At 52.7% G+C, this 27486-nt stretch overlaps 4 protein-coding genes across 5 annotated transcripts; 1 reads left to right on the top strand and 3 right to left on the bottom strand.

Moving 5' to 3' along the window:
• Nucleotides 1-1032: 1032 nt before the first annotated feature.
• Nucleotides 1033-15508, bottom strand: LOC117030898 (uncharacterized). Its single transcript, XM_033121144.1, has 7 exons — nucleotides 15498-15508; nucleotides 14944-15064; nucleotides 11697-11810; nucleotides 11433-11539; nucleotides 11115-11213; nucleotides 1309-1375; nucleotides 1033-1170 (listed from the first exon to the last, which is right to left on the bottom strand). The coding sequence occupies exons 1-7, from the start codon at nucleotides 15506-15508 to the stop codon at nucleotides 1033-1035; spliced, it is 657 nt and encodes a 218-aa protein (XP_032977035.1).
• Nucleotides 13290-20619, bottom strand: CDCA5 (cell division cycle associated 5). Its single transcript, XM_033120854.1, has 6 exons — nucleotides 20408-20619; nucleotides 20082-20173; nucleotides 19938-20003; nucleotides 19823-19858; nucleotides 16448-16882; nucleotides 13290-16284 (listed from the first exon to the last, which is right to left on the bottom strand). The coding sequence occupies exons 1-6, from the start codon at nucleotides 20451-20453 to the stop codon at nucleotides 16204-16206; spliced, it is 756 nt and encodes a 251-aa protein (XP_032976745.1). The 5' UTR covers nucleotides 20454-20619; the 3' UTR covers nucleotides 13290-16203.
• A 74-nt stretch (nucleotides 20620-20693) lies between these two features.
• On the top strand, nucleotides 20694-24604 carry ZFPL1 (zinc finger protein like 1). Its single transcript, XM_033120853.1, has 8 exons — nucleotides 20694-20850; nucleotides 21160-21269; nucleotides 21575-21686; nucleotides 22819-23012; nucleotides 23109-23181; nucleotides 23255-23401; nucleotides 23639-23762; nucleotides 24273-24604. Exons 2-8 carry the CDS (start codon nucleotides 21168-21170, stop codon nucleotides 24457-24459), a joined length of 939 nt encoding a protein of 312 aa, XP_032976744.1. The 5' UTR covers nucleotides 20694-20850; nucleotides 21160-21167; the 3' UTR covers nucleotides 24460-24604.
• On the bottom strand, nucleotides 24513-26696 carry TMEM262 (transmembrane protein 262). 2 transcript variants are annotated; one of them, XM_033120856.1, is made up of 3 exons: nucleotides 25142-26297; nucleotides 24968-25035; nucleotides 24513-24855 (listed from the first exon to the last, which is right to left on the bottom strand). In XM_033120856.1, the coding sequence occupies exons 1-3, from the start codon at nucleotides 25313-25315 to the stop codon at nucleotides 24549-24551; spliced, it is 549 nt and encodes a 182-aa protein (XP_032976747.1). In that variant the 5' UTR covers nucleotides 25316-26297; the 3' UTR covers nucleotides 24513-24548. The 2 variants fall into 2 exon arrangements, with proteins under 2 accessions (XP_032976747.1, XP_032976746.1); XM_033120855.1 differs by having other exon boundaries at nucleotides 24779-24855; nucleotides 24936-25035; nucleotides 25142-26696.
• Between the last annotated feature and the right edge of the window lie 790 nt (nucleotides 26697-27486).

Raw genomic sequence — 27486 nt, 5'->3', positions numbered from 1 at the left:
CCGTCATTAAGGAAATTAAAAACAAATAACTGAATCATGGTCCTTGTCTAGTTTTGGGGAATTATTTCTAAGTCTTTAAATAGTCTACCTATTCTCTCTTTCTCTCTCTCCTGCTCTTTCTTGTGACACCAGGAATAGGGAACACCTAGAAAGACTCCCTGGGGCTGGGCAGATGCTGAGAGCAGCGTGGCAGGCAGCTGGTGGGCACAAGCCCGAGGGCCTACCAGTGGCCAGGACACCGTGACCATGGCTGGGGGCTCAGGCAGCCAGTCCTGAGGAGGGTAAGGGGACTGCTGAGGGACCCCACAGGTGGTGTGGGGGAGGGGCTGAGCCCGATTAGTGAAGGGAGGGAGATCTCAAGGAAGGCCCCAGGGGGCCCAGGCTGGAGGATGGGGTGGGAATTCAAATTCCAGATGCATCTCCAGCCTGCAGGGTGTCAAGCCCTTGGGGAGCTCTCACTGTGCCCCCAGGACTCGCTTTCAAAGGTAAGAGACCTCCCGTCACCAGGTGAGAAGTGGCCCTCCTCGCCCCTCCCTAGTACAGCTGCCCTTTGCCGGTGTGTTACACCCGGTGCCTTCTTCCTCTCAGGAAGGGGTGCGGCCCCCTTCTGGTCCTGCCCCAGTGCTTATCATAGGGGCATTGACCTTGAGGCTGATACCAACCAGACCTGGAACCTCCTCTGGGGTGGGCGCAGCTCAGAACCAGAGAACCCTGGGAGGTCGGGAGGGTCCGAGGGTAGTCCAGGGACCGAGCTCAATTTGGAGCCTCCTGCTCCACCTGATTCCCAGGGTCCACAGACACAGGGGGAGCCTCGGCTCAGCTAAGGAGAAGTTTATTGCTGGGACCTGGAGAGGACCTCCGGGAGTGGCTTCCCGAGGAGGTGTCTGGTCTCTGGCCTCCAGCCTTGGGCCTTGAGACCCGCCCAGGCTGACCCTGTGGTCATGGAGAACGTCAGGCTGTGGGATGAGCAGTGCTGCCTCTGCAAGCTGGGTTGTTGCAGGCAAGGGGAGCTCGAGTGAGGTGTGCTCTCCCTCACCACTCGCCATGGAGCTGTCTGTGCACCTGGGACAACGTCATTTCGTGGATGGCCTGGGCTCCCTCCTGGACGGCCTTCCCTTCCTCCTGGACGGCCTTCACTTCCTCCTTCAGTCTCTTATACAACGAGTTGGGCTGGAACAAAGGGTTGCAGGGGCTGGATGTGGGTAGCTGACCTGGGCAGGACTGCCCGAGTCCCCCCAGCACGGGAGCTCAGCTGGGAGGTAGGGAGGAGGCAGGCAAAGGAACGGGGTCCTGGGCTGAGGGTCTCACCAGGTTTTGCAGCTTCTTCCCCAGGGCCAGGTTGTCTGCTTGAATAGTGCTCAGTGACTCCTGAAGCCTAGCATTGAAAGAGAGGGTCCCCTTCAGCCCCCAGGCTCTTGTCCTAAGAAGCTCCCCCAACCCACGCATCCTACAGGAGCTGTGTGTGACCTGGCACAGCCACCTGAGACCAGGGTTCCACCTAGAACCCAGTTTTGTTGTTGAGGGGGGTCAAAGTTTTGCCACCCCAAAATATGACTTTTGGGATGTTGATTTTAAGCTGGTTAAGAAGAAACAAAAGACTCAGAAACTTTGACTCTCCCCCTTTCCTGCCTAAAGGAATTCAGATAGAAAAACCTGCTTGCCTGAAGGACAGGAGAATCAATCACCTTAGCATAAGAACTAAGTGTGGCAGCAGGGAGAAATCTAGCAAAGTCTGTCCATTAGACCTCTTCTGTGTCCCGCTGTTTCTAGGTGGCCCAGAAAGAATTCGTCTACCTGTGAATTGCCTACACTTCTTTGAAATCCCAGACCCTTGACCCCTTCTCCTTTGTCCAAAATGGCATATAAATCTCGAGTGCCCAAGGAGGCTTTGGGTCTCAGATCGTATGGCGCCAGTACCTCTGTAATAAATTTTGGGCACTTTCTGTTAATCTGTCTCATATTAATTTGATTATTAGCCCAGCTAGAAGTTAGAAGATGGGAAAAGAGTTATTTTTTGCACCCCACATTATCCTGACAAAGCCTCAAGGCAGGGAGAGAATTATTTTCCCCAAGCAACTCATAGCAGAGGGACCAGATAAAGACAAAGTGTGCTTTTTCTCTTCTTTCGCAGAGAAGGGCTGGCTGCTTCATCACATAGTCTGGGCTAGAAAGCTGCTGAGGTCCCCCTTGGAAGGGGGCAGCATAGGGCTAGCCACCCCACCCGGCTGGGCTGCAGTGAGGCTCTGACAAGATTCTGGGTGGCTCCCGTGCGGAACTAGCCCTGCCTGAGTGCTGAGTCAGCTGAGCTGGCCACTCACATCCATGGCTGTGGGAGCCCACGTGCAGCCCTGGGAGAACGGCATCACACTCCCCCCACCTCCACCCCAAGACCTCTCCAGGTGATCTTGAAACAGGGCCCCCGTTGAGACCCCTCGCAATGTCCCTGCCCTATAGCTTAACCATAAATCACCCCCCTGAGCTCGGAATGTCCCATCCCAGTTCCCTGCTTCAGAAAATTAACCTGAAACTCATGATTAATACCCTCATGCTTACTGATCACAATCTTTATGACCTAGTATTCTTTCCAGGCTACTCCCATCACTGTTCCTGGGTTAACCACATCGAACCCCCCCGGAACTGTCCCGTAGCCTTTGGAACAATGCCCAGATTTTCCCTTCAATACCCTAAGCTGGTCTGGGAATGTTAAGGCAGTTCTTGAAGGAGTTAACCTGCTGCCTTCTCAGACCACCGGTGCTCTGATAATAAACGCTTATTCTACGACCCAACTCCTGTGTTGGTTCATTGGCTGGGAGGCAGGCAGCACCAGCCCAGACTCAGTTGGCCTCTGGTTTCAGTTTCTGGGACTCCACCAGGACCCGCCTCAGGACTCCTACAGTAAGTCTTTTGGCTGTGGGGGCCGCCTGGGGCTGGGAGGATTCTGTGACGCAGGACCGACCTCTGGAAGCAGCTGCAGAGAGATTTTGCTCGCCAAGGTGAGGCCTGTCCGTCATGGACTCCTTTCTGCTCAGTTGGGATAGAATAAGCGTTTGCTCTGTTTCCTGCCTCTAATTACTGGATCGGAAAGCGGGGTGGCCCCAACATACACAGCTGGAGGATTTTGCACTCACCATTTGGGGTTCCTCTTTGAGGGCCATTTAGGGGTCGTACTGACTCATTGGCACTAATAGGTGAAACTACAATGCCCAGCAAGGCATGATATCCCTACCAGTAAGGGGCTTCTGTTGCAAGCTGGCTTTGGTCTTGGAAGCACGCTTGTAGTTGGCACTGTAAAAGACACCATGCTTGGTTTGGCCTTTGGGCATTGGGTGGTCTTGGGGCCACATTTGGTTTTTGGTTTTAGCCCACTGACTGTCTGATGGTCGACAGACCATGTATATGGAATAAGATGATATTGATCCTAATTTGATGCCTGGCCAGGTTAGGTTTTTGGTATTCGGATCCGAATTTGGTTTTTCTGATGTTGTCTATCCAATCCAGGGAATACTTGGATCTGTCTGTGTGTGTGTAAATGTGTTTTAAGTGTAGCAGCATTTTTTTCTAGCTCAACCATAGGATTTAAGGTTTCAATCCCGGGCGGGAGCCCATTGGTCAAAATATTAGGCCATTGGCAAGACTACGGCTATAAGCCGTTGACCAAAAAGAAATTATTGTTTTATTGCAATACTGCTTGGCCAATGTATATATTAGATTCTGGAGAGTGCTGGCTGCTCAATGGTTCATTGAATTATTATACTACTTTGCAACTGGAGGCGTTCGGTCAGAGGTCTGAGAAATGGGATGAAATACCTTACGTACAGATGTTTATGAGTTTGCATAATGTGGAAGCTAGCAAAGAGGGAAACAAGCTAATGGTTCGGAGGCAGACTGCCTCGGCGCCGGAACCAGCAGCTGACCCAATCCCTGATTCTAGACCAGGGGAACTAAAGGATGAGGAGGAAGTCAATGTCCTGGTAACTACAAATCAATACCCAGGACCTCCAACCGATCCCCACCACCAGGGGTGCCTAATGTAGACAGGGCTGATGGAATGGCCTCCCACTCTCATACCAGACAAGGTACACAATTTGGACTCGGTCTGGGGAGCCAAGGAGCCACCGCAGGGCAATATCCTTTGAGGTGTCCAGCTGTCGGAGTTGGCCCTGGGGGACAGCCGCCGGATATTATTGGGCACATACTCCTTTTGCCACCTCGGATTTAATGAACTGGAAGAATCTTAACCCCTCTTACGGAGATAACCCCCAGAAGATCTGATCTCGGTGTTTGCCACTCACCGGCCCACCTGGGCGGACGTACAAGCCCTGCTCCCCAGGCTGCTGCCTGCGATGAGCGAAGGCTGGTGATGGGCAAGGCCAGGGAAGCGGCTGCGAGGCTGCGCCAGGCGGGCCCACGGGACCCCAGTACCAACGGGCGATCCCCCTCGAGCCAGACTGGGACGCTAATGAGAGGAATGATCAGTCCAGATGAGGACATTCTGGCGACATCTCAAAGCGGGGCCACGTAAAGGTGCCAAAACAAGAGCCTACACATGGCACAGGCGGCCCAACAAAAACCGGATGAGGAACCTCAGAGGTTTTGGAGACAATTGACCAAGCCTATGGGCGATATACTGATATTGATCCCCAAGCAGCTGAAAATTCTTGTATGATCAGTGTGAGTTTTGTCTCCCAGAGCACCCCAGACAACCGGAGTGAATTCCAGAAGTTAGATGGAGTCATGAACAGGCCACGTGCCCAGCTTGTAGATACCACCTACAAGGTGTACAATAGCCGTGAGAACCAAAACGCTAAGGCTGCCACCATTTTTCTGAATCAGGTAAAGGGATATGAGTCACAAAATACGAATAGGTGGCGCTCAGGTCCCCCATTAGGGCGAGACCAGTGCTCCTATTGCAAAGAGAAAGGACATTGGAAGAAGGAATGCCTTAACCGAGGCAAAGCACCAGTAACCCTGATGGCCAAAAGGATGCCGCTTCTGAGGAAGAACGACAGGGCCCGGGGTCTCCTTTGTTCCCCAAACGGGCCTTAGCAATCACCCCTAAGGAGCCTTGGGTACAACTGACAGAGGGGGAACAGGAAAGTAGATTTTCTTGATACTGGCGCTACATATTCTCTTCTGAATGAGAAAATTACTGGCCTTTCACGACAAACTGTTCAGGTTACTGGGGTGACCGGCAAGCCAGAATAGCAACATTTTCTGCAACCATTACCATGTGTAGTAGGAGATATACATCTGCAACATAAGTTTCTATATATGCCTGATTGTTCAATACCTCTGGCAGCACCAGGACTTAACTTAAAATTACAGGCTCAAATTTCACTTTTGCTCCTGAAGCGAACCAGCTCCACCTGCAGGTACCAATTGAAAATGCATATCGGCTCCGGAGGCTCCTGGAAGGAGAGGACCCAACCACAACGCTGAAGACAGGTCAGAAACCTTTCTTATTACGGGTTAATCCCTCCGTCTGGGCAGGGCCAAGAACAGTGAACTGATACAAAACAGGACTAAAGGAGGCGTGGGCATCAACTCCCTGGAAAAGACAGCACCCTCTTAAGAAGGAACCCTTGAAAGGCATCCAACCCTTGATTCAAAACTTCAAGGATCTAGGCCTTATTTGTCCCGGCTGGTCACCATATGACACCCCCATCCTGTCAGTTCAAAAGCCCAAATCTCAGGAAAATCGCTTTGTCCAGGATCTGCGGGCAATTAATGAAATAACGGAGGCCATTCATCCGACGGTGCCTAACTGCGCACCTTGTGAGCTGCCTTCCCGGGACTTTGCAGTGCTATACAATGTGCTGGATTTGAAGGGTGCCTGTTTCTGTAACCCCTGGTCCTGCAGTCCCAAGAGGTGTTTGCCTTTGAATGGCAAGACCCGGACTCACTAGTGAGCACCGATATTGCTGGACAGCGTTGCCACAAGGCTTTAGGAACTCCCCTATCCTCTTTGGGGAAACACTGGCGCACGACTTGCAGACTCTGCAACTAGCAAGAGGAGTGCTTCTGCAATATGTAGATGACTTGGTAATCACCGAGAACTCCAAGCAAGGCTGCTTAAACAATACCATAGAAACTTTAAAGCACCTGGCAGAATATGGGTACAAGGTCTCTCGGGAAAAGGCCCAGATCTGTAAAAACTGGGTCACCTTTCTTGGGGTCCTTCTCGAGCCCAGGAAGAGAAGCCTCCTCAAAGACCGGAAGGACTTGATAACAGGTCTTGAAACTCCTACAACTAGGAGGCAGTTACGGGGATTTTTAGGAATGGCTGGATTTTGTAGGATTTGGATTCCTAATTGCAGCCTCATCACCAAGCCCTTATATGAGGCCCTAAAAGGAGAGGAAAGATTGCCCCTTGATTGGACTCCTGAATGTCAAATTCCCTTCCACAAATTAAAGGACCACTTAAGCTCTGCTCCTACTATTGGGCTGCCCAATGTGTCTAAGCCATTCCGCCTATACATTCTCGAGAAACAAGGTTTTGCCCTGGGAATGTTAGCGCAGATGATTGGGACTGCTCGGCAGCCGGCAGCTTCCCTTTCTAAGAGCTTGGATAACACAGTGCAGGGATGGCCTAGCTGCCTACGGGCCGTAGCTGCCACCTGTGAACTGGTACAAGACGTGGAGAAGTTTTCTCTTGGGTAGCACATGACTGTACTAGTGCCACACCAGGTATTGACATTACTCAAATAGAAGGGCTGATTATGGTTGACAGACAGACAGAAAGGCAAATACAAACCATCTGTCATGCGAGGTCTCTGGTCCCGCTCCCGGCATAAGAACACAGGATATGGCGAGGCCAAAAAGGAACACCAATGGAGCCATGGATGAGGGGTTCATAGCACTATAGTCTCGCTGGCGGCTGGGCTGGAGATACAGGGAGCAGGCACCACACGATGCGCAATCCGCCGTCTGCTTCTCTGCCAACCAACCAACCAACCAACCCCCTAGCGTAGCTATGGCAGTTATATTAGTGACTAACGGCTAACCGGTAACAGCTGATGGCCACCCAGCCACAGCAGATGGCCATCTGATTACAGCTGATGGCCATCTAATAACTGAGCCAGCACCTTTCCACGTGAGGCCGAGAGCCTGGAAACTGCTCTCTGGGACTGTCCCCACACCATCCTGTTAAGTAATCTGAACCTCCAACTCCAAACCGTCTCTGTCCTAAATCCAGCAACACTGCTACTCCTCCCCCATGAATTGTAATCCACGATTGTATAGAAATTGTGGAATTAGTCTGTTCCAGTCAGCCAGATCTACAGGACCAACCCATCCAGGACCCAGACTGGCCTATTGTTGCGGATGGAAGTTGCTTCGTCAACAACGAGAGCTGAAAAGCAGGGTATGCAGTGGTTACTCTGGACTGAATGATAGAGGCCCGACCTTTATCTGCAGGTACGTTCACCCAGAAGGCTGAACTCATTGCACTAACCTGTGCGTTTGAACTAGCCAAGGGAAAACGAGTCAGCATTAACACTGACCCTAAATATGCTTTCCTGGTATTACGTGCACATAGGGCTATTTGGGAAGAACGTGGCCTCCTTTATGGCTGGGAAGAAAGAAATTAAAACATGCCCCAGAAATTTTACAACTACTCGAAGCTGTCCAAGAACCTGTCCAGGTAGCCGTAATGCATTGCTCGGGCATCAGAAAGGTGGAGATCAATTGGCAAGAGGAAACAGATGGGCCGACGCTGCAGTCAAGAAGGCAGCCCTGGTTCCTGTAATAGATCTCTAGAAGCCTCAGCCTGCCTATTCAGAAGCAGACCTGCAAGAGGCATCCAAGAGGGGCTACACACAAAATAGTTCCACAGGGAATAGAAGGTCAACTCGGTAGGGAAATTCTTCATCCCCGCCTCACTCCTGCCACTGATTCTCCAAGAAACACACCAGGCCACGCACTGTAGGAGAGATGCTTTACTTGATTATGTAGCCCCTTGATCACTGGAATTCACTTGACACAAATAGCTCGAGATATTATCAATAAATGCTCAGTTTGCCAGAAAAATAATCCCCAAATGCATCAAGACTCCAGAGGCCACGGCTGTCAATACAGAGGCCAGCTGCCCTTTGATGACGGGCAGGCTGACTTCACTCAAATGCCCCGGGCACGGGGAAATGACGGGTACCCGCGTGCATGTATAGATATTTTCTCAGGGTGGAGAGAAGCATTTCCTACTCGAACAGAAAAGGCAGCCGAGGCAGTCATGGCACTACTCCGGGAGATCATCCCCAGACATGGACTCCCCTGAAGTCTGCAAAGCGACAATGGATCATCATTTATCTCAGCCATCACTCAGAGCGTGAGTATGTACCTTAGTATTACCTGGAGACTTCACACGTCGCGGAGGCCCCAATCCTCAGGCAAAATAGAAAAAAATGAATCATATCCTTAAAAAGACCATAGCAAAACTCTGCCAGGAAACTCAGCTACCATGGACTCAAGCACTGCCACTTGCCCTGCTGAGAGTCTCGGTGGCTCCCCAAAGCAGGCTTAAATTAAGCGCATTTGAAATTGTTCATGGGAGACCATTCCAGGCCCTAAGGGACAAAGCTCCATCTGAGTTTAACCATGAACTCGGCCGTCAGACTTGAGGGAAACCGGCCTTGGATTCACCACTCCAGAATAAAGAAGACAGAACTACAAGAGAAAAGATATGCAACATGGCAATCCCCATCCCTAGGGGACCTCAAATATTCTCATGGCAGTCCTCCTAGGATGTCCCTTGGGGGAACCAATACCGTTGGAAAAAATGAAAATGTCTGGGTTTATCTGGCTAAGTCTGTACTTAATATCTCTGATTTTTACCTTTCAGGAGGGACGTACGTAGAACAGACGTTCGCCTCCTGCTTAACAGGAGTTTGTGCCCCACTAGAGACTCTTAGGAATCACACGATGTTCCAATCCATTGAGAAGCTTATGTCCCACTCTGACATCTATAACTGGGGTCCTGTCATCACCAGGAAGGACAGAGCTGTTTTCCTTCAAGGTCTCAGCGGTGACCCCAGCGGAGGACTGTGTTATGTTTACTGGTTGTACCCACTTTTGTTTTGTCGTTATAACTGACGCAGACCTGAATTGTAGTTCCATCACCTCAGCGAGTTATGCCAATGTATATGTTAAGTTACCCGCTGGGTGGTTCCTCATCTGTGGAAAAACTACTCTTAGGTGCCAACCAATCGTAAAGGAGGGCCTTGCTCCCCGGGAAGATTTACCGTTTTTATGCCACAGACAGCCTACCCAACCAGACATCACAGAGAAACTGCTTTAGGCCCTCTCTGCAATAGCGAGCTACACTTGTTTAGTCCAGCCTAATACACAGCCCTGTCTCTCTTTGCGATGCCAGCCATGACCATCGCCCAGGATGGCCTGCTCTATGGTAAAGGCCCTGAATGCCACCTCTCAGGCCATCCGTGCTCTCGGGGAAGAACGAGGACAAGTTAGAGAGGCCGTCATTGAAAATCGGGTGTCATGCAGGGTGTTATGTGGGGTCTCTGGTTCCGCTCCCCACATAAGAATGCAGGATATGGTGAGGCCAAAAAGGAACACCCACGGAGCCACAGATAGGGGAGTCATACCATTGTATTCTCGCTAGTAGCTGGGTTGGAGACATAGGAAGCAGGACCCACGCTATCTGCAACCTGCCGTCCACTACTCTCTGCAATCCGCAACCCGCACTCCGCTGTGCTAACTGCAATCCGCGCTTGCAGGCTCAGCAACCATCTTCTTGCTAGCCCCCATTTGCTGCTAGAGTAGCCACGGCAGTTATATTAGTGGCCAATGGCTCACTGATTACAGCTGACGGCCAACTAGCCACAGCTGATGGCCATTCAATCAAAGTTGATGCCCATTTACTACCCGTGTGAGCACCTTTCCACGTGAGGGCGAGAGCCTGGAAACTGCACTCCTGGCTCTGTCCCCACAGGTTCTTTGGTCTTGATCTCTCCCGGCTCACCTCTTGGCTCCCCAACCTTGCCGGATTAAGGGAAACGTTTCTCATTTTCCTCTTGTTTGTAATTGTAGGGCTTATGTCTTGCTGCGTATTCAATGGACCGTTTCTAGGTCCATTGCCAGCTGGCTGCCGAAGGCCCGACGGACACTGGAAGCTCGAGTCTTCCTTCATCACAGCGACTAATTTCACCTCAAGCTAGTCTCATATGGACTTTGCTTCTGACAGTGGGGAATTGAAACAGGGCCCTGTTGAGACCCCTCTCAGTGTCCCTGCCCTATAGCTTAACCATAAATCACCCCTGAGCTCGGAATGTCCCATCCCAGTTCCCTGCTTTAGAAAATTAACCTGAAATTTATGATTAATACCCTCATGCTTACTGATCACAATCTTTCTGGCCTAGTATTCTTTCCAGGCTACTCCCATCACTGTTCCTGGGTTGATAACCATGTTAGAGAACCACACTGCCAGAGGGAAGACTCCATGAAGCAGAACAGACCCCCGCGGAACTGTCACGTAGCCTGTGGAAGAATGCCCAGATTTTCCCTGAAATCCCCTAAGCTGGTCTGAGAATGTAAAGGTAGTTTTTGGAGGTGTTAACCGGCTGCCTTCCCAGACCACCGATGCTCTGATAATAAATGCTCATTCTACACTGCAATTCCTGGGTCGGTCTATTGGTTGAATGGTGCAGGCAGCATAAGCCTGGACTCGGCCTCCTGTTTCAATATGATCCTGGCAAGTGGCCATGGGATTGTGCCAACCCAAGCTCCAGAGCCTGACATGCAGAGAACATACCCCGCCCCCAGACCGAACTACCCTTTAAGTTCTTGAACAATGAAAAGTGAGGGGTCCCTAATAGGCAGCCTTATAGACTGCCCAATAACCAGGCATGTGGGCACACAACTGATGGGAAAAAGCGGTGGCCCCATACTTGTGGGACAGGTCCTGCTCGCATACTAGGAGGACACTGATGCTTGGGAGGGAAGGGCCAGCCAGGAGGTCATCAGGACTAGAACAGGGAGAAGAAGGCAAGGGAAGGAGGGAAGGAAGAGGGCCAAGTGAAGGGGCAAACCCACATCTGTTAAGCCCCAGGCCCTGCCCACTGTGGGGAAAGCCCTGTCCCCCACCTGCCCCGGCCCCTCACCGCATGCAAGCATTCTGCAGATGGCTAATTTCCTTCCAGGTCTGCTGGGCGCCCCCGTCTTCCTTATCCAGGAACCGGCTCTCCTGGATCTCCAAGTCCCTAGGGCAGGTGTGCAGTGAGGGTTGGCCCAGAGGGTCAAGAGGCTGGGGGAAGATGAGCTGGGCAGAGTGGGCAGGGAGCCCAAGGCACAGGCTCCTTCAGTCCTGCTGGGCCCCTCTGCCCACCCCAGGGCTGAGTCCTGGCCCAGCTCTGCATGTTAATGGGGGGAAGAGGGAAGATGCACCTTCAGCCTCCCTCCCCCTCACCACATAGCCTTACTCTTCACGGTCTTTGGGCTCGGGGGGCTCTGTCACGTTCAGGAGTGTACACAGGAACTTGGCCGTGGGTTCTGGTTGCAGGTCCAGCTTTGGCTCTGAAGAGGGTGGCTTTGGCAGAGAAGGTGTCATGGTGACTAAGGTGGCTTGAGGCTGGCAGCCCAAAAGCCAGGGTCCTCCCACACCCTGGAGTGATGGCTGGGATTTTAGATCTCCACCCAGGCAGGGGAAGAATTTTTCCAACCCTCTTGCCACCCCTACCTGTTACCTTTGTGCCTGGCTCTCCAGAGACCTGAGGGTCTTCCAGCTTCTGCTCCTTAATAGGCGGCACCACTGGCTTCTTGATGGACTTAGAGTGGACTGTTCGTCTGCCCTGGGGAGACTGCAGGAGACAGAAGCCTGATGGGTGAGCCATGTCCACCATCCCGCTGGCCTCCCCTTTCCAGCCTCGTTCGGTTTTCTTGGTGCAACCTCCAGCCTGGAGAGCCTCCACCACTAACTCTGTCCAGCCAACCAGATACCTCCGTTAGGGTTGCCAGCTTTAGCCTAACTTCAGAAGGGCGCGGCCTGACTGGGCTGGAGGGAAACCACATTATGTCCTCCACGATGTCCCTGGATGCTGGCGGGACAGAAGCAAGCCTGTGTTTCCACTCTCAGGGAGCTCAGACTACGGTAGAAACGTGTGTGCACCACACAGACTCAAGATTAAAGGTACGATGAAGGAGGTCTGTGCAGGGATCACGGAATAAGAAAGGAGGGGTCAGTTCTACCTGAAAATAACTATCGTGCATTAACACTTCGGTACTAAGCACTTCACTTGCATTATTTGATCACACTCTCGCCAAAACACTATGAGGTAGGTATGATTATTGTTCCCATTTTACAGATAAGGAAACGGAAGCACAAGAGAGGCTAGTTAACATGCCTGGGGTCGTACAGCTAGAAACTGGCAGCGTCAGGATCCAAACTCTGTTGGACTCCAGAATCTATGCTCTTACTCCTCATGCTACCGCTGCGGAGGGGGGCGGCAGGTCACGAAGGCTGAGCAGAGCTGACGTTTGAGCCAGACCTAATGGATTCAGGACTCACCAGGTGAGATGGCAGTGGGGAACAGCAGGCAAGGCAGAGAGCAGTGAGCAAACACTCAGAGGCACGGACCTTGTAGCATCTCGGGACCTGCGGTGGTCCTACGGGCCTTAAGACCAGAGTCGTGGCCACTGTTCTCACCGAGTTCTCACAAGCTGTGCCAAGGAGTCTGGACCAGCAGGTCTCTGGGTTGCACAATAGAAAACCATGCTGGCTAATTTGAGCAGAAAAGTAGTTTATTGGAAGGATACTGGGGAGTCGCACAACTCATAGGAGGAACAGATTTAAAGGGCAGGAAGTGTGGAATGCTGGCTGCCAGGTACACCCAGGGCCCCGCTGCAGGAGCCAACTGTAGTGACCTGCCCTCTCCACACAGGACAATGGAGGCCCAGGGCCCTGGACACACAGGGCCACCCCCTCGCTGAATCCTCAATTTTTCTTCCCTCTTTTTGGCTCTCGCTTCAGGTGCAGAATCTGATTGGCTGAGCTCAGGTCAGATGCTCAAGTCCTGGTTTCTGGGACCAGGGAGAGCAAGTGTCTTCACGCCCGTGGAGGGAAGTGGGGTCGTACAGCCAGCCCACCTTTGGAGGCTGAGCTGCTGGTCAGCCCAAATCCAGGAACCATCATTATAGCACGACACTGACAATGGGAAGGCACCAAAGGGTTCTGTGTTTTTTGAATTTATTATGGCAAAATACATAACATAAAATGGACCGTTCTGAGTGTACAGTTCAGCAGCATTAAGCATTAAATGCTAGGCAATCATCACCACCGTCCATCTCCAGCACCTTTTCATCCTCCCTAATTGAAATTCTCATTAAACATAACTCTCCATTCCCTTTCCCCAGCCCCTGGCAATCACCATCATTTGACTTCCTAGTTCTGAGTTTGACTATTTTAGGTACCTAAGTCGTATATTTGTCCTTTTATTGCTGGCTCACTACACTTGGCATCGTTTTCAAGGTTCGCCCATGTTGTAGCATGTGTCAGAATTTCACTCCTTTTGCAGGCAGAGTAATATTCAATTGTGCGTATACACTGCATTTTGTTCGTCCAGTCATCCATCGATGAACACTGATGTTGCTTCCACCTGTGGGCCATGGTGAATCACGCTGCTGAATGTGAGTACAAATACTTCTTCCAGCCTCTGCTTTCAATTCTTGTATTACACGCAGAAATGCAATTGTGTTGAAGGGCTTTAAGCAGAGGAGAAACAGCACATTTTCTCAGGAAACTCATTCTGGTCGCAGTGGGAACCGTTTGGAGATGAGAGATTAAAGGGAAGGAGACCCACCAGAAGGCCAGGGGAGCTGGCCCATGGCCGCGGGATTGGGGGTTTTGGTTGGGGCTGACGGGATGGGGTGCAGGAGAGGGTGGAGCTGCAGATGACCCCAGGGTCCTGGCTTGTAGGCGAGTCAGCTCGTGATGTCAACAGTGTAGAGTGCATAGAAAGAGGCGAGATGGAGGTTGAGCTGAGTTCAAGATGACTTCTGAGTGGAGAAACAGTTCTAGAAGACAGTTCTAGATTCTTGTTTGAGATTTAGGGGAAAGACTGGCCGTAAGGTGGCCCAGAGAGCCTGGGGTTGTCCAGGGGGAGGAATCAGATTGGAAAGCGGGTCCAAGACTGAACCCGTGTGTCCTGACATTTCAGGGGCAAGAAAGAGGGGCAGCACTGTCATGACCCCGAAAAGGGTGCTTTTGGCCCACGCTGCAGAGGCCTGAGTCTCTAGCGTTGGGCATTACGGAGTCACTAGTTAGTTGTGGCTGAGCAGTAAATAGAGCGAGGACAAGTAAATAAGATGGAAGCAGAGAGCAACTTTCGAACATTCCAGGCAGCCCTGCCTTTGGAGGAGCAGGTGTGAGCGACTCTACAGAAAGTCCTGGGGAGCGGGGGCAGTGATCTACCACAGGGCTACTGGAGGCCTGGCTGACAGCCCCCTGTACAAAGGGACGACCCTGTGACACAGCCCAAAGAAGGCTTGGCTTTCTGGGCCGCTTACCCTCAGCTCTGCCTTTGACCCAGTAAAAGAAACCGTGTATGAACAGACAAAAACTCTTCCTTCAATCAGGTGGGTTTTTTAATTTAAAAAAGAAACCCCAATTTTCCCTTAAACCCCACATTCTTAGTTTTTCAGGGACAGAGAGAGGTTTGCAGCGATGCCATCAGCTCATCATCACCAGGCTGCTCCTGACTCTTCTGCCAGACTGACACACTTCCCAGTTCTGTGCCAGCCAGTGAGGGCAGAAATCCTTTGGGCGTGGTCTAGCTCAAGCCCACCTGGCCCACCCTGGCAAAGGGCTTGTTTGCAAGGTCTGACAAAGCGAGAAGCGCTGAGCAGGTAAGTTGGAACTCGCAGGCCTTGCGAAAAGTTTAATTAGCGCCCACCACGCTGCGCTGTTTCCAGTACCCTGACCAAGCAAGCACTCACCTTCCCTGCCGTCCTGTCCCCCACCAGCCCCCACACCTTAGCCTCTACGTCCACAAACCTGCACACGTCGAGGTTCTGGGATGTGGTGGACGTTGTGGCTGGGCAACCTTTGAAAGCACACCTTTTACCAGCATTGAGAAGAGAAACGGGGTGGGGAGTGGGGTTCCCGGGAGACAGTGAAACAACGCCCTCCCCCAGCTCAACTCCTAGCATCCGCCCCCGGCAGTGCCCTCACGTGAGAGAACACTAGGGGAGCCACAGGTGAAAACTGCTATCGCCCCCTGCCCCTTTCTGGCCCCTGAGAAAAGCTTCCTAGAACTTCACAAGTGTAGCTGCAAAACGCTAGTGGGAAAGGACTGTTCAACCTGTAAGTTTGTTCTAGAGCTGAGTTGACTCTGCTTTATTTTGTAGGAAAACAAGTGTGGATGACAAGAGGGGGTGCCTCCTGCCATGGGCCCCTTCCTGGCCTTGTGGTGTCCAGTCCAGATGCTCTGAGCCTCAGGTTCTGTGGAGGCTGGAGCCTGTGGCATCTGGCACTGTACCCCAAAACGCACCTTTTGCCCATGCAGCCACCAGCCTGTCATTTAACCAAACATTTCAACAGCAGAACACAGACCAATAAAACAGCTTCTAAGGAGTCAACACTTACGGTCTGACACCCAACCCAAGATTCCCACCCTCCTTCAAAACCTGACTCTACTGGCTGAGTGTCCAGTTACTTCCTCAGTCTGTCCCCAATCCACGAACTCTCTCCTGGACCATCTACAGAATAAGGAAACCCAAGCCATGGTACATAGATTGGATCAAGCCACCAGCAGAAGGCAACCTGGGAGAGAAGGCTTGAGGCTGCGTGGCCCGTGGCACCTGTTTCTGTCGCGGCTGGTCAGAGCCGTCCCATTTTCGCCCCCAGAGCGAGATGCTCCCACCCAGTCCCCAGCCCTGTAACCTCCTCTGGCCAGGCCACTCTGGCAGGTCGGGAAGAAGACGGGGGGCGAGGGGTGTGTCACTGAGAAATAGCAGAGCGGCGTGTAGCTGGGCCGGGGACCCCATTCCCTGAAGCCGGAACGGCTGCTGCCATTGGCCCAACTTGAACTCAGTCCCCACCTTGCTTCACTCTCATAGGACAGACCTCACGTGCCACAACGCACATGCACAGGTAACAAGGCCAGGAAGGAGGACCCCAAGTGTCCTTTCCTCAGGAAGAAGGGGATATGTACAGGGAGAAGAGGGGGCGGTCTGGCCAGGTACACCCATTTCATATCATTCAACCAGGAGATCAAACTGCTCAGCAGCTTCAAACTCAGCATTCATGGCCGCGGCCCACTCATCCAGCTCCGATTTCTGGGGGAAGAAGAATGGGGGGCAGGTGAGTGGGGAGGGGTCATGTTGGCTGGAGCATCTCTACCCATACCCTGTAGGTGCTGCCTTTCCCCCAAAACTGCCAGGGCCGAGCCCCGGCCCGGCGCATCCACGTGATGACAGAAGGCCCCTGCCTAGCACTCACCAGGATCTCCGGCACCTTCTTCTTCTTTCGTTTCTCTTTCATAACTGGTGGGGAGATTCCAGGGAGGGTCGTGTCCGGGACCCAGGGGATCGCAGGGACGCTGGGGACCTCAGTGAACTTTGAACACCCCAAAGGCGAGACTCCGGCCAGGTCTTCTGCCGTCAGCAGCCCCTGGAAGCCAAAGCAGGACTGGCGGCCTGGGGTGGAGGTGGAAGCACAGGCCAGGTTCTCCAGCCGGCTGTAGGAGCGCCTGACTTTTTTAGACATTTCCAGGGCTCTGGTGTCCAGCTCTTCCCCACAGTTGGACCCCACATTTGGGCTGTACAGCACAGGAGTGGTGGTGGGGGTCAGGGGGACACTGTATGTCTTGAAGAGGTCCTCCCTGGTAGGCTCCTTGTTAGGAGGATGGTTTTCTTTCTCCAAGAAATAAGCAATCTGTACCAGGAAAGAAGAGAGAGCACCTCCCTGTTACTGAGCTGTGTTACTTCCTTCCAGAAAGGTCCAAGGGGATGCAGGCTGGAAGGAAAGAGCCACAGGACAAACACTTTTAAAAGGAAAAGAGGAGACAGGTTAGGCAACAAGTCAGATCCTGAGACAGATGCGGGGAGGGAAAGAAAAGGATAATCGGTCCTTGCTTCTGAGGAGTCTTTTGTGACACAAGACTTTGCCCCTACCTGCTGGTGCTGCCAGCTGTCTCCAAAACATGACCGACAGCTAGCCACCTCTAACTGATGCAAGGCCACATTACCTGCCATCTAGACCGGTTCAATAACCTCCTAACTGCTCTCCTGCTTCGCCCTTGCCCTCTGTGGTCCATTTGTCACAGTTGGCAATGACTTTCCTGAAATGTCCATCAAGTCAGTAGTAACTGCTTATTGGTCACCTGCCTGCTCCAGGCGCTGGGCGTACAGCAGGAAATAAAGCAGAGAAAACCCGTCTCCATGGAGCTTCCATTCTAGTGGGGGAAGAGATAATAAATAGGGAAAACCATGTAGTATGTTAGAATTTTGGGAAAAAGCCAAACAAGAGAGAGTACCAGGGGTGTGTTGGAATTTTAAGGAGGTGAACGCAGGCGACGTGTCATTTGAGCTACAACCTGATGAAGGTGGGGGAGTGAGTCACCTGGAGGAACAGAAGGTACAGAAGTCCTGGGGCAAAAGTGCCTGTTAGGAACAAGCAGGCCCGTGTGCCTGAATCGAGTGGAAGTTAAGGAGAGGCACTAAAGACGGGGCATGAGAGGTCATTGGGGGCATCCTAGGGCCTTTTCTAGGCCACTGTCAGGGGAGACCCAGGGAGCCCTGGCAAGGTTGTGAACAGAGCGTGCGGATTAGGAGGTTCACATACTGTCCCCTATAATTCCACTCAGCTCAGAGGCTGCTTCCTTAGGGAGGCTGTCCCTTACCGTGGAGTTTAGATCAGACCCTCCTCACCTCTGCTCGTCGCTCTCTGTCACAACAACGCTCTCCTGTACAGCAACCATCACTTTCTGGTTTGGGCTTGTCCATTGGTTGACTGTCATCCCCCCAATAGAATATGGGCTTCATGAGAGCAGGGGTCGTTATCTGTCTGGCTGACCCTGCCTGTGCCCCCGTCTTCAGCACAGCCTCACGTGCAGAGGTGTTCAGTAAGTTAATGTACACAAAACCCAATTAATGTACACGAAACTTGGCACTGAGCTGTCTGGCAGCCCAGACAAGAGGAAAATGAGACAAATTCAATGACTCTTACAGTCAGCTAGAAGGAAGTCCATTGGTTATCAAAAAGAGACACGACTGCAAGCTCTGGAGAATATGCCCCATGCGTCTCGTCAAAGGGATGCTGAACATGGCGGTTACCCGACTACTACTTCCTTATTCCCTATGGCCAAGCAGTCACCCAAGTCGTCGCAGCCTTTTCTGTTTACTGTCTCATGAATTTATTAGTCAACCAACAAGAATGAGTGACTACCATGGGGGAGGTGGCAGTCTCTGCCCTCAAGGCACCTACTGGGGAGAGAAAGACAACAAATTACCCCGAGCCATTGATAAGTCCTAAGAATTACATTAAGAAATGTGACAGTGACTGGATAGGGGTGGTCAGGGAAGGCTTCCGGGAGGAGGTCTCCACTGAGCTGAGTCCTGTGTGATAGGACAGTCATGTGGTGAGCCAGGGGGAGGAGCATCACTTTGCCATCACCTTACTTTAGGCCCCCATCATGTCACTTCAGGATTCCTGTCAAGTCTTCCTACTTGGTCTTGGAACCCCTGGCAGTCTTTTTCCAGCCGATTCTCCACCCAGCTCCCCCCACCCCCACCCCCAAGAGGGAGCTTTCTCAAACACCAAAGTTTAACTCAGTCACTACCTTGCTTAAGACTCTCCAAAAGCTGCCCGCAGTGCCAAGGATGAAACCCAAGGTCTCAAACACAGCTTTCATGCCTCATCAGGATCTATTCTGTTCTGGCTTAGCACGCGCCCTCCTCTATCAAGGTCTGCTGCAGACATACCAAGAAAGGAAGCTGTTGCTCCCCAAACCTTGTTTTTTCAATGTGTGTGTGGAATCCAGATCTCTGCAAATACAGCTTCCTTTACAGACACTCCTACTTGTCTATAAAGATTAAAGACTCATTTTAAATATTTCTTCTTCTATGAAATGTTCCCTGAGCCACCTGGTCTGGGTTAGGTGCCTTCATACCATCTAGTTCTTTCTGTATTGCAGTCCTCAGCATACTATGTTATCACCTGTTCATTTGTCTTTCTTCCCACTCGACTGTAAGCCCCATGAGCTCCTCAAAAACAGTTGGCATTTCTCATTCATTATATCCTCAGGCACAGATTTTAATGAAACATCTTGACTTCTGCTAAAACTGCAAAGCCATCATACACATAACTCATATTACAACAACCGTAAATAAAAACTGAGGACAAAGGGCGGTCGTTTGGCTCAGTTAGAGCGCGGCGCTCTTAACAAGGTTGCCAGTTCAATTCCCACATGCGCCACTGTGAGCTGCACCCTCCACAACTAGATTGAAACTACTTGACTTGGAGCTGATGGGTCCTGGAAAAACACTTAAATAAATAAAGTTAAAAAAAAAAAAAAAAAACTGCAGACAAGATGGAGCAGAAAGAAAGTTAGGACACAGTTAACGTTTAAAGGAAAATGGTAGAACGTACCATCTCTTGAACATACCATCAAGAGCTAAACATATTAAGTCTATAAGGAGTAAGCAAGGTTGGCAATGCCTGCAGGTGTCCAAGGGCAAACTGTTTCAAAATACTGCGAAACAGCTTCCTGAGCAAACAATGTGGGCCACTATAGTCTGTCCCAGCCTCTACAGTCTGTCCCAGCTCCAGAATGTCCTGGATTCTACTTAACAAAACAAATGAAAATGAACTCACCCTAGGGCTCCTTCGAGGCGAGCGGATGGATGGGACCTGTGGAGACAACACTTATTGATCACAGAGCCGGCCCCTAATTGTGGTTCCCACCCACAAGCTCTCTCTCAGTCCTCACCTTTACACTATGGGCCACGATCTTCTTCAAGACGATGGGCTTTTTGACTGGAGCCACCGGGGGTGCCTGGAGAAGAGGGGTGACCATGAGCTCTACGTGAGTCCAGAGACCTCTAGGGTAGGAACTGAGGAACCCCGGGCTCACCTTCGGCCAGATGTTAGGGAGGGTGCTGGGGAGATCGGAGCCTGATTTCCGCTGGGACCTCCGCAGAGACTGATAAGATGGGGTGTTTGGTCCTGGAAAGAGAAAAAAGTTAGGAGGTAGGGGAGGGCTCTGGACCTCAAGGTCTGGAACACAGGTTCTGGAGACAGTGAGAAAAGGTCCCCCAAGAGGCACTTTGGGGGAGCCTTCTCGGGGCGGAAGGTGGGCCGTGGGTCATCCATCGTAGGGCGGTACGGGGAGGGCCTTCGTCATGGGACTGCAACCCTCAAACAGCTCGGCCCCGTCTCTCCCGCGCGCCCTCCCCTCACCAGAGCGCTGAGAGGCCCCTCCAGACCGCGTTCGCCTCTCCGACATGTCTAGCCTTCGTTTGGATTGCCGCCGCCGCCGCCGCCGCCGCCTCCCGGGCTCGCGCCAACCCGAGGGCCTTTCTGAAGCAAAAACGTTCGGATTACCCGCCCTACCCAGGAGGAAGCGGAAATTGCGTAAGGCGGGAGGGCCGCGGTACTTGGGTCGCCTCTTCCTCACCGGTCTCAAGTGTACCGTCAGCCGGGGTGGGGCCAGGGGCGCGCTGGCGTCATCGGCGCGCGCCGCACCCGGAAGAGACGTGGCAGCCGGGGCATAATAGGAGCGGCCCGAACTGGAAAGAGCTGAGCTGGAGGTCCGCGGAGCGCGGTGTCTGTCCTTCCGTGTGTTGGACCAGCGCGCGTCTGTCGGGACCCGTGCCCGAGTGGATCAGTAACACGGAGAGGGGGTCTGTGGAGAAAGTGGGGGCGGGGCTTCGAGGGGTGGGACTCAGGAGGGGCCCCTGGAGGCGGGGCCGGTGGTATCGGAGAGACGCTGATGGAGGGGCCTGGCCGGGGGCGGGATCCAGGAGGAAAGAGTGGTCTTCGGAGGCGGGGTTTATGCCGGGAGCGTGGTCCGGAATGAAGAGGGGCGGTGGGCAGGAAGTTGGGGCTCCGGCGAACGTGAGAGTGTCTAGGGGAGTTAAAAATGGAAACGAACTGGGCTGGTGAGTGCGTAGCGGCCACCAGAACCTAGCTCCCTACCAACTCTTCTCCAGGGTCGACCATGGGGCTTTGCAAGTGCCCCAAGAGGAAGGTGACCAACTTGTTCTGCTTCGAACACCGGGTCAACGTCTGCGAGCACTGCCTGGTAGCCAATCACGCCAAGGTGGGGCCTTCAGGGGAGCGGCTGAGCAGGGCACTGGGAGGGCAAGTGGTATTGGCATCCTCCAAATCCATGAAGGTCCTGGCGCTAGAATGGAAGCTCCACGAGGGCAAGGACTTGGTTTATTTTGTTCACTCCTATATCCTCTTAAGACAGTGTGGCACACAGTATGTGCTCAATAAATGTTTATTGATTGAACAAACGAAAGGATAAGTCTCCTCTGTGATGAGAGATAAAGAGGCAGTTGGGCCTTAGGGAACTGGGCTGTGGAGCCCAGCTCCAGTTGTGACCTCTCTCTCCCACTCCAGTGCATCGTACAGTCTTACCTGCAGTGGCTCCAAGATAGCGACTACAACCCCAATTGCCGCCTGTGCAACATACCCCTGGCCACTCGGGAGACGACCCGCCTTGTCTGCTATGGTGAGGCCTGGGCACCTGGGGGGATCAGGATAGGCCCAGCCTGGTGACTAGTTTCCTAGCCCTCCCTAAGTAGCAGGACAGTGAGACCCCTCTAAGCCATGAAGGCTGGAGCCCCAGATTCTAATCCTGCTGGGTTACTTAACCTGCTCTGTAAGCTCAGGCAAGTCATTTTTCCTTTCTAGGCCTCAATGTCTCCTTAAAAATGAAAGTTCCTAGTTTCTTCCCTCCAATCTCAAGGGTTGAGCAAGAGGCAGTCAAACTTGTGGGCGTGGTTGAGGCTGTGAGCTGGCCAGACTGGCATGGGCCTTTCAGACATTCAGGATCCATTACTGATTCCAGGATTAAACAGAAAGGAAGCGAGTTTCCCATAGTAGAGTCAGCTAAAAGCAGTCGGCAGACATGTGTCATGACCTTGACGTTGTGTACGAGCTTTAGCTCCCTTTTTTGGAGAAGCTAGTGCAAAAGAGTGAGCTCCACGTAGGTGTTTCTTAGTGTGAGTGCATGGCTATACGTGCATGAATTTAATGTGCTTTGTGTCTTTACATAAGTGTTAGTGAGTTCATTAGTACTTGTGGGTGAGTGAATGGGTAAATGTTGCGTGTGAACATAAGAATACAGGTGTGTCGTGGGGTTGCAGAAGAGTGTGTGGGTGAGGGTGCTTGAGTGTTAGCACACAAGTGAGTGTGTAGATGTGTATGTGTGAGAGTTAGTGTGCCTGTAAGATAGATGCAGGGATGGCACTTGTTTGGTTATGTGTATATAAGCACAGGTATGTGTGCCCATGGAGGTGTAGAGGCATATATGTGCCTGTGTGTATGTCTAGGAAGCTCTTCTGAAATTGTTCTTGATTAACTGTTAGCTAATCAAGGAGCTTACGGCATCATCTTTCCACCCATCCCCACTTCCTGGTAGGCTGTGTAGCATCTGCTTTGATTCAGTCAGATGGTGGTAGCCAATAGGGCCGAGGGCACACTGACGAAATGGACCTGGGGCGAGTATGGGAAGGAGGTGGCCCTGGGCTTCTATGTGTGTGTGCATATGTTCCTGCAGTGGGCTAGGGGCTGTTGCTGGGCTAGGGGTACAAAGTGTCTTCTTCCTCATGCCCCTCCTCTGCTATTTCATGGGCCCTAAGATCTCTTCCACTGGGCCTGCCTCAATGAACGTGCTGCCCAGCTGCCCCAAAATACAGCGCCTGCTGGCTACCAGTGCCCCAGCTGCAGTGGCCCCATCTTCCCCCCAACTAACCTGGCTGGCCCCGTGGCCTCCGCGCTGAGAGAGAAGCTGGCCACCGTCAACTGGGCCCGGGCAGGATTGGGCCTTCCTCTGGTGAGAGTCCCTCTGTCTGTCTAGGGTTCCACCTGGGCCAGATGGGTGGGTGGGGAGAGCACTGGGCAGGCTGGTGACACAGGTTCCTTCCTTCAGATTGATGAGGTGGTGAGCCCGGAGCCTGAGCCCCTCAACACCTCCGACTTCTCTGACTGGTCCAGCTTTAATGGTGAGTGGCAGTCTCCGCCTGCTGTTGGGGCCCTTGCCTCCCTGCCCTGCTGACGGCTCTCTTCGTGCCACAGCCAATGGTACCGCTGAACAAGAAGAGAGAGCCAGTGCTTCTGCTGCCCCAGCCTACTACAACCAAGCCCCTCGGCCCCCTGCTTCCCCAAGCCGGCCTGAGCAACACACGGTGATCCACATGAGCGGGTCCGAGCCCATGACTCATGGTGAGCAGGGGATTGTCTAGGCCAGAGGAGGATAGAAAAGGGGTGGGGTGAAGGGAGCTCGGGTCCAGAGACCCATCTGGAGGGACCCTTCCTCACTCTAAGCGCAGACGTTACCGCTCTACGATTCTGAGATTTACTGTCAGGCCGAGAAAGGCAAGGATCTCCTGCCGTCCCCACTCCCCCTGCTGTGGGCCAGTTTCCCCGAGCCGGTGTATGCTAATGGCTCTGCCCCTGCAGCCTCGGCCCCGAGGAAGGTGTATGACACGCGGGACGATGACCGGACACCAGGCCTCCACGGGGATTACGACGATGACAAGTACCGTCGCCGTCCTGCACTGGGCTGGCTGGCCCAGCTGCTCAGGTACACAGGGTCAGGTGGGGCAGGATGCCAGGAAGGGGGAGGAAGGGAAGTGAGAGCCGGTCCCCGGGCACGACAATTTCATGACAAAAGAGGCTTGTCCCTGGGTAATATCGGGCCCCGGTGTTGGGGCTGAATAGAAAGGTCTCTGCTTGGCAATAGAACTCTTGGGTCTGCCGTCTCCAGGGCTGTTCCTCAGCTGCTACATACGAGGTTTCAACTCGGGCTCTTTGAGGCCCCTTCCTGCTTTGCCACCACCCGATCTTTGTAACTGTCCCCATGTCTGACACCTTCCGGTTTCCAGAACAGTCGGTGCCTCAGTTGGTTTGAGCGGCACGGTCACCCTTGTAGTGGCCAGGGCCAGGGATGTTCGTCCCCATGGCTCACTTGAGGAAATGAGGCTTGATGGTGGTGCTGGGGCCAGAAGACGAGTATCGTGATGAGGGCTCCTCGCCAGGCCGCGGGGCCCCCAGGGATTGGGGGCCTGATCTGACTTTCCCCTCGTCCCCCCAGGAGCCGGGCCGGGTCTCGTAAGCGGCCTCTGACCCTGCTCCAGCGGGCGGGGCTGCTGCTGCTGCTGGGGCTGCTGGGCTTCTTGGCCCTCCTTGTCCTCATGTCTCGCCTGGGCCGGGCTGCAGCTGACAGTGACCCCAACCTGGACCCACTCATGAACCCTCACATCCGTGTGGGGCCCTCCTGAGACCTTGCTTGTGTCTGGGCAAGCCTCGGAACTGGGGGCCTGAGGAGGGGACGTGGGACAGTCTGGGGGCCTTTCTCAGCTCCTCTCCCTCAGGCTTGAGACACTAAGATCCCAGGCCCAAAGCCGAATCTACCAGAATGGCTGCAGGCTGGGCCTGGGGTCCCTGCAGATAAGCGTTCGTCTTGATCTGCTTCCCCTGGGTCTCCGGCCTCCCACCCTCCCCGACCCATGCAGGAGCGGACAGGTGGAAATAAATGACAGACTTTATTAAAACACCCGAAGCTTCCTTTTCCTTCCACCTCAGCCCAGTCCCCAAGCTTCAGTGATTCTCCTCCCGGTACTGGAGGGCCAGAAATTCCAGGGACAGACGGTTGAAGAACATGGCTCCATTGAGCACTGGGTGGAGAGAACCCCCATCAGCCTTCCCTGCCCCCTCCACGTCTCGGGGTCCCAAAGCTCCCCATTCCGTCACTCACTCAGGACAGTCAGGGCAAAGTACCGAAGAAACTTGTCGTTTAGCATCTCAGCATAGAGCGACCCCATGGCAGCCCAGCAGATACTGATCACCTGGGAGAACTGTAGGCCCCATCCAGTGGGAGAGTGGCCCCCTGATACAACAGTGGGGTTTCCATCAGCCCCTGGGCCTCCGCCAACCAGCCCCTAAGCCCCTGCCACGGCCTACCATGAGGACCACGGTGTAGTGGAAGCTCATGCGGTCGTAGTGGTGGGTGAAGTAGAAGTTGTGCACGTCGCTGGCGAGGACGCTCAGGTGTATGAAGAAGAGCATCAGGGCAGCCACGGTGAGCATCATGCCTTGAGGGAAGAAGAGCACAGCAATGCGGTCCCGCCACCGCATCGTGGCAGCAGTACAGACTCAAGTCAGACAGTAGAGCTTGAGCAAGCCGACACTGCCCAGGAAAAGCACCTGACTCTACCGCTTCTAGAATGCACAGTTTGGAATAGCAGTGGGATTCTAAAAACAGGAGGACATTCAAGGGGACAAGATTCTAGAACACAGGCTGGAATTCTAGAACACAGGAGTGTTTCATGGGTGGTTGGGGCACTCGGACTTGTGCAGGAGTAGTGGGCTAAAGGTACAGATGCGTGGGAGCCTGTCATGTTGATGAAGGGACAGCGTTCCCTTCATCCCACCAGGTACACTTACCGTTTTCCCACTGAGTCCTCAACAGTTTTAACTACTGAGTTAAGACAGAGGACTTAGTGTGGGCCCACTACAGATGAAGAACGCGGGATCAGAAAAGTGTGTGGGGGAGGAGCATGTCTCAGGTCCACAGCAAGTCTTAGGCAGATGAGAGATTCGGACCCAGATGTGTACCTGAGGGCATTCCCAGGGGAGGGGAGGCCTGGGGTTGGATCACAAGCTCTAAGTATTTGCTCCAACCCCTATTGGGAAGGAACTAAGGGAAAGAAAGGGACAACAGATTCCCCACAGCTGTCCAAGGACTTTGCCATGCCCTCCTTAGGTGTGGCCCTGAGCAACTGGACTGTCCATCTTCTCCCCAGATGTTCTTTAAGGACCTGATGCTGACCAGCTTTCCCTCTCTGCCACTTCCCGGCACTCAGCATTTTCACACCCATCATCTTTGTCAACCAAGAGTCCCATGAGAAAGCTGGGGCCGGTGGCATAAATCCTGTTTTACACGCAAATTTGAGGTAGAGAGAGGGATTGTCAGCTCAAGCTTTCACAGCCAATGACTGGGGCCATTAGTCCTGAGGCTAAGATCCAGTTCTACCTGAGGCTGTGAAATGAGCAGGGACAGTTAGAAGCCGAGAAGAAAACATTTCCTCCACACATGCAAGGGGAAACCTCCAGGACTGGACTGTCAACAAAATAAGCCAGAAACATGGCCAGAAGTGGTGTGAAGGGACATGCAAGCTCCCAGAAACTAAAGTAGAAGAAGGAGGACTTGATGTTGAACTTGGCCGTCCCCACTGCCTCTTACCTGACTGCCCCAGAAGTTAGTTAGGTCCCAGGTCAGGCCAAGACGCAAATTCTTCTGTTTTGAAGCAGTAGGGTTAGAGCCTGACCTCACCATCCATGTTTACTACCCGGAATCATTAATCACCACAGCCTCTCAAACCCCATCCTAACACATTAAAGGGGTGATGCCCCAATGCACACCTATGATCCCACTGTTGAAATGCACAGCTCAGTTCTCATTTGAATACAAATTAACTTTTATATGTTAGGGCTCCTAGTTCAATGCCATTTAAGCAATCACCCAAGTAGTATATGAATATGTTCTTATAAAAGATTTGTGACCAGCCTGGTGGCTCAGGTGGTTGGAGCACCGTGCTTCTAACTCCGAGGTCGCTGGTTTGATTCCCACATGGGAATCTGAGCTGCGCCCTCTGCAGCTAAGATTATGAATAAACTGCTCTCCCTGGAGCTGCCCTGCTGCGAACAGTCGGAGGTCGTTGTAAGGTGCAGCAAGGCTGCTGTGTGCTACCAGGAGCTGGCCTGCGGCCAGCGTGAGTGGCCAGACCAGCGACCAACTGCCTCAGCTGGGGGGAGTGCAAGGCTCATAATACCAGCATGGGCCAAGGAGCTGGGTCCTACACGACTAGACTGAGAAACAACTGGCTTGGACAGGAGTCGGGAGGGGGGAGGCGGAAGAAGGGGGGAAAAAGATTTGTATACTACACCAGCATACAGAGGAAAATGTAACAGTCCTCCAGAGGTAACCCCTTCAACAGACTGGCGAGTGGGCATCATTTTGGTCCTCTATTGATGTAACTTCATACATGTACATGCACGTAGGAGTACACATGCATAACATAAAAAACATTTTTAAAAGCCACCCATATGTATTGTCAAAGTACAACTTTAAAAATGTTATAAACATCTCAATGTAGAATGAATATGTAACTAAGATGCGTTAACTCATTAGAGAGGGGGTTTCTCCTCAGGTGGTAAATCATCCTGAAGAGCTGGTTATTGACAGGCATTTAAAGAGGAATGTTAGAATGTGGTTATAGGTTAGATACAAAACGTTGATGTTCCGG

This window comes from Rhinolophus ferrumequinum, chromosome 11 (genome assembly GCF_004115265.2).
Source record: "Rhinolophus ferrumequinum isolate MPI-CBG mRhiFer1 chromosome 11, mRhiFer1_v1.p, whole genome shotgun sequence".
Classification (NCBI taxonomy): domain Eukaryota; kingdom Metazoa; phylum Chordata; class Mammalia; order Chiroptera; family Rhinolophidae; genus Rhinolophus; species Rhinolophus ferrumequinum.
Note: the sequence above shows the minus strand (reverse complement) of the source record. Positions and strands in the feature narration are given on the sequence as shown.